This window comes from Dendronephthya gigantea, unplaced genomic scaffold, assembly GCF_004324835.1.
Source record: "Dendronephthya gigantea isolate DGI-Jeju-01 unplaced genomic scaffold, DenGig_1.0 000126F, whole genome shotgun sequence".
Classification (NCBI taxonomy): domain Eukaryota; kingdom Metazoa; phylum Cnidaria; class Anthozoa; order Malacalcyonacea; family Nephtheidae; genus Dendronephthya; species Dendronephthya gigantea.
Window position 1 is genome coordinate 389769 of NW_021163136.1, and position 9934 is coordinate 399702.

At 39.7% G+C, this 9934-nt stretch overlaps 1 protein-coding gene across 1 annotated transcript; it reads left to right on the forward strand.

The window, feature by feature from the left end:
* Window positions 1-5077: 5077 nt before the first annotated feature.
* On the forward strand, window positions 5078-9644 carry LOC114535824. Its single transcript, XM_028557144.1, has 3 exons — window positions 5078-5306; window positions 5405-5823; window positions 6183-9644. Exons 1-3 carry the CDS (start codon window positions 5078-5080, stop codon window positions 9642-9644), a joined length of 4110 nt encoding a protein of 1369 aa, XP_028412945.1.
* Window positions 9645-9934: the final 290 nt, after the last annotated feature.

The following is a 9934-nucleotide window of genomic DNA, read 5'->3' on the forward strand; positions in this document are numbered from 1 at the left end:
GTTTGATGTTCATCCAAATTATCATTGTTGGCAATAGATAATGGCAAGTTTTGTCCTTTAAACTATTTTTATGCCTCCCTGCCCCTTCCATACATATTAGGTTAAATCTTCACTTATTAATTATTCCTTTTTTGTTATATAGTTTTGGAATTCAGAACTAAATTTAAATTCATCATTAGTTTGTGTGGTTCCATCTGAACAGCTGGATTATACAAAATTGGCTGCAACAAAATATTATGGACATATTACATCATCACTAATGGTGTGAATTCTTTCACAATTGTTTTGGATACAGATACCATCATATTGGTTCGCTGTATGGTCATGAATTTTGACAACTCATTGGTTATGAACATTGATGAAAACCAAATGTTACTGTACATAAACATGAGACATTTACAGAATTGAAAAGAAAGACTGTTGTCATACATTTGTTTAGCAGATGGGAAATGCAATATCAATATCTGGAGAACCAACATAAGAACTAATTTGATCACAAAGACATTAAAACAGATTGTTTTGATACTTTTTATATTTCACTCAATATCCTGTTGACACCTTTGAAGTAAAGAATGATTTTACTACATTTAGATCTCCTCATTGGTACCATGAATTGTATTCATTGGATACGTTGCTTTGAACCCTAGAAGTATTTCTTATTTAAAATGTACAAATACCATGTATAATCACATTGTGTATGCGTGATGTTTTGCCAACGAAATGAAATTAACATACAGTGTGTCATTAGCATATTGTCAACAACTTTTAGATTAATACATCAATGGACGTAGTTTGTGCACGAAGGCAGCACTTCACTTGCGATAGTAACTTTTAGTTACATGCTAATTACCTAGTTGTGACACTCCTCGTCCAAGAATAAGCTAAAGTTTGTTCTTTATATTATTACTTATAGAATTTGTTCATGTACTCATTAAATATACCAATTGGTTAATTGATCTCAGATATGATTTCTTTTCCCCATCTTTCCAACTTACGATTCTTGCTTTTCGAACTAGTTTGTCATTTTCACTTGTGGTTGCATCAACCACCCTTCCAAGGGACCATTCACTACGATGTGTCTCATCTTTAATCAAGACAATATCTCCTACGGCTAAATTTCGATTACGTTCGTTCCATTTTGATCTCCTTTGTTGGTTTTGTAGATATTCACTCTTCCATTGAGACCAAAATTGGTCAGCTAAATACTGTGCTCTTCTCCAGTGTCTACGAGAATATAGGTTGAGGGAAGTGAAAACTCCAGGTGGTGAAATAAGTGGTCTTGGGGTTAAGGGTTGAGGTTGATCTGCGTCGGACAGCACAGTAGAAATAGGATGTGAGTTCACAATTCCTGTTTCTTCTGCCATAAGAATGACAAGAGCTCATGGGTAATTTGGGAAGGTCCGAGATCTATAAACATTCCATCAAGGACTCGTCTAATAGTGTTAATTTGTCTCTCCCATATTCCACCAAAATGTGAAGCATGTGGGGGGTTGAAAATTCATTCGCAATTTTGTTCCGCAGTATACTTCGCTATCATCTTGCAGTGCTTTATCTAACTTTGATTTTGCTCCTGTGAAATTTGTTCCCCGATCACACCTCAGAAGCGACGGTGGTCCACGAATGGCGAAGAATCTTCAAAGGGCGCAAATAAAGGAACTAGATTCCATTGTCTCCAAAACTTCGATATGGATTGCTCGACTGTTCAGACAAGTGAAAACCAAACCCCATCTTTTTGAGTTTGCAGCCCCTCCTCTTAGCCTTGCTGTACATATCTGCCACTGTCCGAATATGTCAAAACCAACATGGTGGTGGTGTTTCTAGTCTGTCGGAAGGTAGGTTAGCCATATGCTGGGTCATTAATTTCCCTTTGAGTTTTCTGCACCGTTATACATTGACTGATGAGTTTTGAAACCAGTCTTTTTGCCCCGACAATCCACCAACCTGCTTGTCTTACAGCGCTATGGGTGATCTGTCTTCCTTGGTGGTAAACTTTCTTATGATGCATTATAGCCAGCTTTGCTAAATGACATCCTTTCGGTATTATAGCGGGATGTTTTTCTTGAAACATCTGGTCCGCATCTGTTTCAATCGCCCTCCAACACGCAGAACTCCATCATCATCGAGAAATGGATCTAAAGTATACAAGTTGGATTTTGATGAAACTGTATCCTGAGATGATTGGAGGGTAGTGATTTCTTCAGCATACGCTTCTCCTTGGACGGTTTTGATCATCACCATCTCGCTCTGCCTTACTTCTGCAGCAGAAGGATTTCTTAGCTGTTGTACAACTGATGGTTAAGTGCTTAGATGTTTTCCCTCTTGTTACTATATCAGCTGGGTTTTCGGTAGATTCAACATATCTCCAATGGGAGGGCTCTGTGATGTTTCGGATCACTTGTATTCTATTAGCGACGTAGACATAAAACAAACAAATTTCATTTTGAATATATCCAAGTACGACTTTGGAGTCAGTGTAGAAAATGATTTCGTCAATCTCGAGTTTAAGTTCTCGTGTTATCCATTTCACTGCTCTGGCTGTGAGGACTGCTGCACACAGTTCTAATCTCAAAATTATCGTCGCTTGCTTAAAAGCCAATTTCGCTTGAGAAAATACAAGTGTCACTTTAACATCATTGGCTTGATTGATCAATTTTAAATAAACTGCAATGCCGATTGCATAGTGACTGGTGTCTGAGAAGGCGTGGATTTCTGTTCGTTTGATTTCGTGCGAGTTTTCTGGTGGATAACATCTTGGAATAAGGATATCTTGCAAATCATTTAGAGCAACTGTCCATTCACGCCATTTCATCCAAAGTAAACTAGGTAATGTATCATCCCATCCAAGAGGACATTCTTTGTTTTTTTTTCGTTTCCCAACGTCATCAGTTGTCGTAATAAAAGACATCCTGGTAACGTGACTGGTGTTGCAAAACCGAGAGGATCGTAGATGGAATTGATGACTGCTAAAACTCCGCGTCGGGTAAATGGTTTTTCAGGAAGAGAAATGGAGACGGTTAACACATCTTTTTGTAAGTTCTACATGACACCCAAGACACCCTAAAAAAAAACCACGCTTCAGGAGATAATGAACAATATTGAGCTAAAATTGTGACTAAACAAAACGATGCTAGGTTAAATAATCACCAACGTCTTCAACTGCAGGGATGGAGAACTATTGTGATATTGAAGTTGTTATTGATCACTATGCTTATGTGGAATATCTCACAAAATATGCTGCTAAAGGTGAACCAAGGTCACCTTTATTGAAACAAGCATATTTAACACTGCGTGTGCAACTCAATGTTCTGTTTCATATAGTTTTTCGCCCACTCAAGTCTCTTTTCTCTATGAACTTGCTTTAAAGGAGGTCGCACCAAGGGTTTCTTACATTTTGCTATACGCTTTAGAATCGAACATTGTGTGCTTTTAGGAACGTTACACATACCAACTGCTTCGAAAACCTGCTTGGAGGTCTGTAGATGATTACGGTGGACTTCGCGTTTAAGTGAAATAAGTATCCAACGAGACACACCTGACTTTTCCCGAATCTCCCCCTTGTCTGCTCTTCCATTGCAGGATTGTGGATTTGTAGCATACTTTTTGATTGTACAATGGTCGGGTTGAAGCATTTTGGCGATTTCAAGGGTGGGTTGCTTCGGCTGTAGTGCTTGTATAATTTTGGTCTTTTCAATCTGTGTCTATGCCCCTCTGTGGCCCATCTTGCATATAAAAATGGACGCCCAAGATCCGTATTCAAAGCCTAAATGACCGCTGTTTGTTTACTACTGCTCAGATCAGCCAAAAGCTTCAGTTGTGTGGATGTTACAGTGTTTACATTATATATCAAATTTCATAATCCTCTTTTAAAAACCAAATGAAATGTAGCGCAAAAACGATTTTGCATTATAATTCTTGGACGCAGTGTATTATGAAAAATGTTGATAGTAATACTGACCCTCGCAGAGCTATTAAGAAGGTAGCTCATCATTTAAAGTTATACCAGTTAGTTTAAATGGTTTACATAGAGTATGTCACACTGCAAGTATTGAAGAGGGCGAGTCCTGCACTGATTACTCACTTCTCAATGTGTACGCTAATTGTGAGCAATGTGATAGTTCACAAAATATCATGAATATGAATTCTGTTCAATTTGCCACAACATATAATACAGTTGTTAACAATGAGCAGACAAGATTGCCAGAGAATGTTATGCCAAGAATATTCCCAACTTACTCTTCGAATCCCAAAGGTCCAAACTTTGGACATTACTGTGAGTATCAACTATTATGGTATAAACCATGGAGAACAACTCAACACAATGCATGGAATGATGAAGAACCAACTGACAACGTTTTAATCAAATCTTGGCAACAATTTTTGCAAGCACCTTATGGACAATCTAATGTCCCAAATTGGTTTGACAGATTGGTCATCCAAAGTTAAGAATCAGAAGATGAACCTTCTGAAGAACAAAAAATAATGCGAGAAGAGTGGATGATATTATCAGACTTCACCCTCCTTTTAAAAACTGTGAACAAACACTGAAGTGAACATGTGACTGGCAACTTGACAGACACAATTATACAGAACAACAAATCCATGACGATGCAATTGATGAGCAATATGATGTTGTTGACAGTAGCGTAGCCAGCTTGACGATTTGTCCCACTATGCTAATATTTTGGTGTTCACTGACTGTGACCGCCACGTATAATTATACGTTAGGTTTAATTTTATGCATAACTAAGCGGTTAATCATGCATGCATAGGTTAGGTATATGTCGCAACACACTTATATATTTTTTTTGTTGTTCACGTTGCTCAACAGTAACGAACGTTAAGTTAAGTAAGTTAAAGTGCACGTTCAATAAGCTTGAAAGCAAGTTAAGTCATTAAAGTGTAAGTAGCAACACATATTTACGTTGCCCGAGAATTAAAGAGAAGTTTATATGGTATCAGTAAATTGTTGTTGTCTAATCGCTTCACGGTGAATGAATATCGAAGTTAAGTTACAAAATCGCTTTACGGTGAGCAAGCGCCGTCACAGTAAATATGTGTTAAAACATAAACTAAAACTATGCCAAGCATCACAGGACCAAGTTCTTTGCCCGAAGAAACAGAAATCCGTGCTGTTAATCCGAACCAGGGCGACAGTAAAAGCGATTCCGAAGTAAATATTCAGCCTCGCAGAAGACAGTTTACTGACAAAGGCAGATCATGGGCTATGGAAAACTTAAAGAAAAACAGAACATTAGCAGGGGCAGCGCTTCGAAAGCAAATTACAAAAGCAAATCTTCTCTCGGAAAGTTTGTGTGACATTCTAGCTTTAGAAAGGGAACGAGATGTTCTGGATGTGTGTCGAGATAAACTAACGGAGCTCATCATATGTATAATGCAAATTTAGACACTCACGAAGAAACCAACGACGCGTATCAGTGGTTCGACATGCGAGATCGCGAACATTTTCAGTGTCATACCAAAATCAACGAGAAATTAAAAACTCTCGAACGAATTGGAGCTGAGATTTTTCAACCTAAAAGCTCATGTTCAAAATCTTCAAGATCATCGAGAAGCTCTGTATCGTCAGTGAGATCAAAGAGAGCAAGTGCTGCTGCAAAGGCAGCTGCTCTTCAAGTCGAAATGGAATTCCTAGAGAAAGAAGCTGAATTCAAAAGCCTCCAAGTGCTGAAAGAAATCGCTAAAGCAAAGGCCGAAGAAACAGCCATGAAAAAGATAGAAGCAGAGTTTACTAAAGAAAATGTTATTGTGAACACTGAAGAAGAAAAGACCGAATTCGACAATGATATGGAAGCGTATTTCAACGTAAACCAACAGCGCGTGACTGAAGTGAAAGAATTCAAACCGGAAAAGTCATTGTGTGTCTCACACCATGTGGAACGTCCTGCGTCAGCCCCTCATGCCGTTTCTGATCCTTGCCAAGATTTCCATAATGAAGATATATTGGAAAATTCGTGTGATATTGTGAAGAAAGTCAACTTAAATCCAAAGGCGCAAGAATTTATTCCCCCATCAAATGAGAATCCTACCTTGACGAGTCGCGTACAAAGCACCGGCTGGGATTCAACATTTAACTATGGCTCAAATGAAGATCGACAAGATATCAGTTCTGTGTATTGGAGTTGTTAGTCAAACAACAAGGATTGAATTGTCTCCCTAAACAGCAACCACCAGTATTTTCTGGAAGTTACTTCGACTATCCAAGCTTTGTAAGCGCATTTGACTGTTTAATCGAAAGCAGAGTTGATGATCCGAAGCAAAGATTATATTGCCTGAATCAATTCACAAGCGGTGATGCAAATGAAGTCATCAAAGGTTTGGTCAACCTGAATTCCCCGGATGCTTACGCAAAGGCAAGAAACCTCCTAAAGGAACGATTTGGACATCCTTATCGCGTCGCGCAAGTATATAAGGAAAGATTAAAGAATTGGCCCCTTATAAAGGATACGGACGGTGTCGCGTTGCAAAGACTTTCTGACGTTTTGAGACAATCCGAAGAAGCTATGAAAACGATCAAGCATATGGAAGGATTAAACTCGGAAGATTTATTGAAGAAGATCAGCTCGAAATTGCTTATCTATTCTGGCGTCCGATGGTGTCGTCATGCCAACAACATTCTGAAATCTGAAGAAAGAATTGTAAACTTTCATGATTTGGTTGAGTTCGTGAAGAGCGAAGCCGACTTTGCCACAGATCCTGTGTTTTCTCCTCAAGTCCTTAAAGAAGAAAGGAAAGGTGATAGAAAAAATGAGGATAAAGAACAAGAGGTTCATAAAAGAAAAGGAAGCAAGTACTCGAGCAGTTTTTCAACGAACATTGATTATCCACAACCGAGAGTATCATACAAAACACAAGAAGTACCTAGATGTGCCCTTTGTACGAGAAGTCATTCCCTCGAATTCTGCCAGGAATTTAAGAAAATGAGTTTAAACGAAAGGAAAGACTTTGTTATGAAGAAAGAACTATGCTTTGGATGTTTTGGTCCAGGGCACATGTCAAGGAGATGCCAGTCCAGGAAGAAATGTACGATTTGCGACAAAGCTCATCCTTCACTGCTACACGACCCAACGAAGAATACATCTCTCGAAGAAATTTCAAAGCAAACTCCTTTGGAAAATGGTCCAATTTCTGCAAAAACGGACAGTACGATAAATAACTGTGTAAGTGTGTGCAACGCGATTGGATCCTGCCAAGAACAGACAAGTTCGATGATTGTACCAGTGTGGCTTTATCATCAGGACAAGCCAAATTGTCAAGTAATGGTATACGCGTTGTTGGATCCCGCAAGCAATGGAACATTTGTTAAGCGTCAGACAATGAAGAAACTCGGTATAGACGGTGTGAATACCCATTTACAGCTCAACACAATGCATGGTACTGAAGTAATTACTACACAGAAAGTTACAGGATTAAAGATAGAGAACCCCGAGAGGACAACCCAAGTCGAATTGCCCAAAGTTTATTGCAGAGATGATATCCCATCAAAGAGGAACGAAATTCCACGACCTGAGATGGCTGCAGAGTGGACCCACCTAGCTGACTTATCGAAACGAGTTCATCCATACCAACCAAATCTTGAGATCGGTCTCTTGATTGGATCCAACTGTCCCAAGGCGATTAAACCTAGAGAGGTTATACCTGGAAACGACAGTGATCCATATGCAATTCGAACAGTCCTTGGTTGGGGAATTATTGGCCTAATCCGGAAAATTAACCAAACCGTGGCTGAACAGCCTGACGTTTTGTGTAACCGAATCGAAGTCCAAGAAATCGGAAAGGAAAGGAAACCTGATATTAGCTTTGTTCCCGAAACCCAAGTTAAAGAGATCATCGACCCATCGTCAATCAACAGAATGTTTGAAATGGATTTTAACGAAAATAATACCATTGTTCGAAAGTCATTTTCTCGAGATGATCAAATGTTTATGGACAAAGTTTCTAAAGGAATCCACCATCGATCAGACGGACACTACGAGATTCCACTGCCATTTAGAGAGGACGATCTTGAGCTACCTAACAACAAGAAATTAGCTGCCTATCGCCTTCGAAATTTAAAGTCAAGATTTGATAAAGACGAAAGATACAAGGAAGATTATGTTAAGTTCATGAATGAAATGATAAAGAAAGGACATGCAGAAAAGATCCCTCCAGAGGAAGAATCGGCGAAAAACGGCAAAATCTGGTATATTCCACACCATGGGGTGTACCATCCAAAAAAACCTGGAAAGATTCGTGTCGTGTTCGATTGTTCGTCGGAGTACAAAGGAGAATCCATCAACAAACATCTCCTACAAGGCCCGGACCTTACAAATAAACTGACGGGTGTTTTGATAAGGTTTAGACAAGAACCCGTTGCATTCATGAGCGACATAGAGGGAATGTTCCATCAAGTCAAGGTGACGAAAGGCTGCCGAGATTTCCTTCGATTCTTATGGTGGCCACAAGGCGATACGAGTAAAGAAGTCGAGACTTACCGGATAACTGTTCATCTATTTGGCGCTGCATCTTCACCAGGTTGCTCCAATTTTGCGCTGAAACAAACAGCCGACGACAATGAAAGAGACATTGGCGAAAGAGCAGCCGAGTTCCTGAGAAAGAATTTCTACGTCGATGATGGTCTCAAATCCGTTCCTTCCATTGACGAAGCCATAAGTTTAATAAGCCAGACTAAAGAAATGTGCAGTCGTGGTGGATTTAATCTACATAAATTCGTCAGCAACAAGAAAGAAGTGATTAAAGAAATTCCGGAAGAAGATCGTGCCAAAACAGTGAAGAATCTTGATCTTGACGTCTTGCCAGTTGAGAGAGTGCTAGGCATTCAGTGGTGCATTGAGGTTGACAGCTTTGAATTTCGTATCCTGCTGCAAGATCGACCTTTGACAAGAAGAGGGATCCTGGCCACGGTCAGCTCGATTTATGATCCAATGGGCTTCGTGGCACCCATCATTCTGACAGGAAAGAGGATACTGCAGAATCTATGTCGTGACAAGCTAGACTGGGATGACAAAATTCCTGACAGCATAAAGATACAATGGGAGAGATGGCGAAAGGAGTTGCACTGTCTGAATGAATTGTCCATCCCCAGATGTTACAAACCAGTTGACTTTGGCGAAGTGACCTCTGCAGAACTCCACCACTTTTCAGACACAAGCACTGTTGGATATAGCCAATGCTCATACCTTCGATTAAAGAACGCCCAATGCAAGATACATTGCTCGTTGGTTATGGGTAAAGCAAGAGTGACTCCTGTCAAACCAATTACTATTCCACGTCTAGAGTTGACAGCAGCGGTGGTCTCTGTTAAAGTAAGCGAAGTGATAAAGGAAGAGCTGGAATATAGCATCACGAAAGAATTGTTTTGGACAGACAGTCAGATTATTCTCGGATATATTGGAAATGACACCAAAACATTCCATGTATACGTTGCTAACCGTGTTCAACAGATTCGAAGCCAAACCTCGAAAGATCAGTGGAGATATATCAACACGAGTTCTAATCATGCTGATGACGGATCGCGCGGTCTTACCCCCAAACAGATATTGAAGAACCCAAGGTGGATCACGGGACCAGAATTTTTATGGAATTCTGAGGAAGATTGGTTGCCACAAAAGGTGCTGGATATCTAGACTTGATACGGAGATATCAAGTCAAAGAGATCGAAAGTGAACATTGATCTCAATAACCAAGACGAAAGAAAGTCTCGTAGTATAGCACCTGTGATGACAGAAGATTTACGGCAAGCTGAAATCGAGATATACAAGTCTGTGCAAACTATTCACTTTCCGACAGATGTTGAAATTTTAAAGATGAAGACAGATAAAAATGCTTATCAAGGTCGCAGAGCTGATTTATCTTCAAACCAGATGGTGCCAAAGTCGAGTCCGCTTTATCGTCTTAACCCCTTTAAAGATTCGGA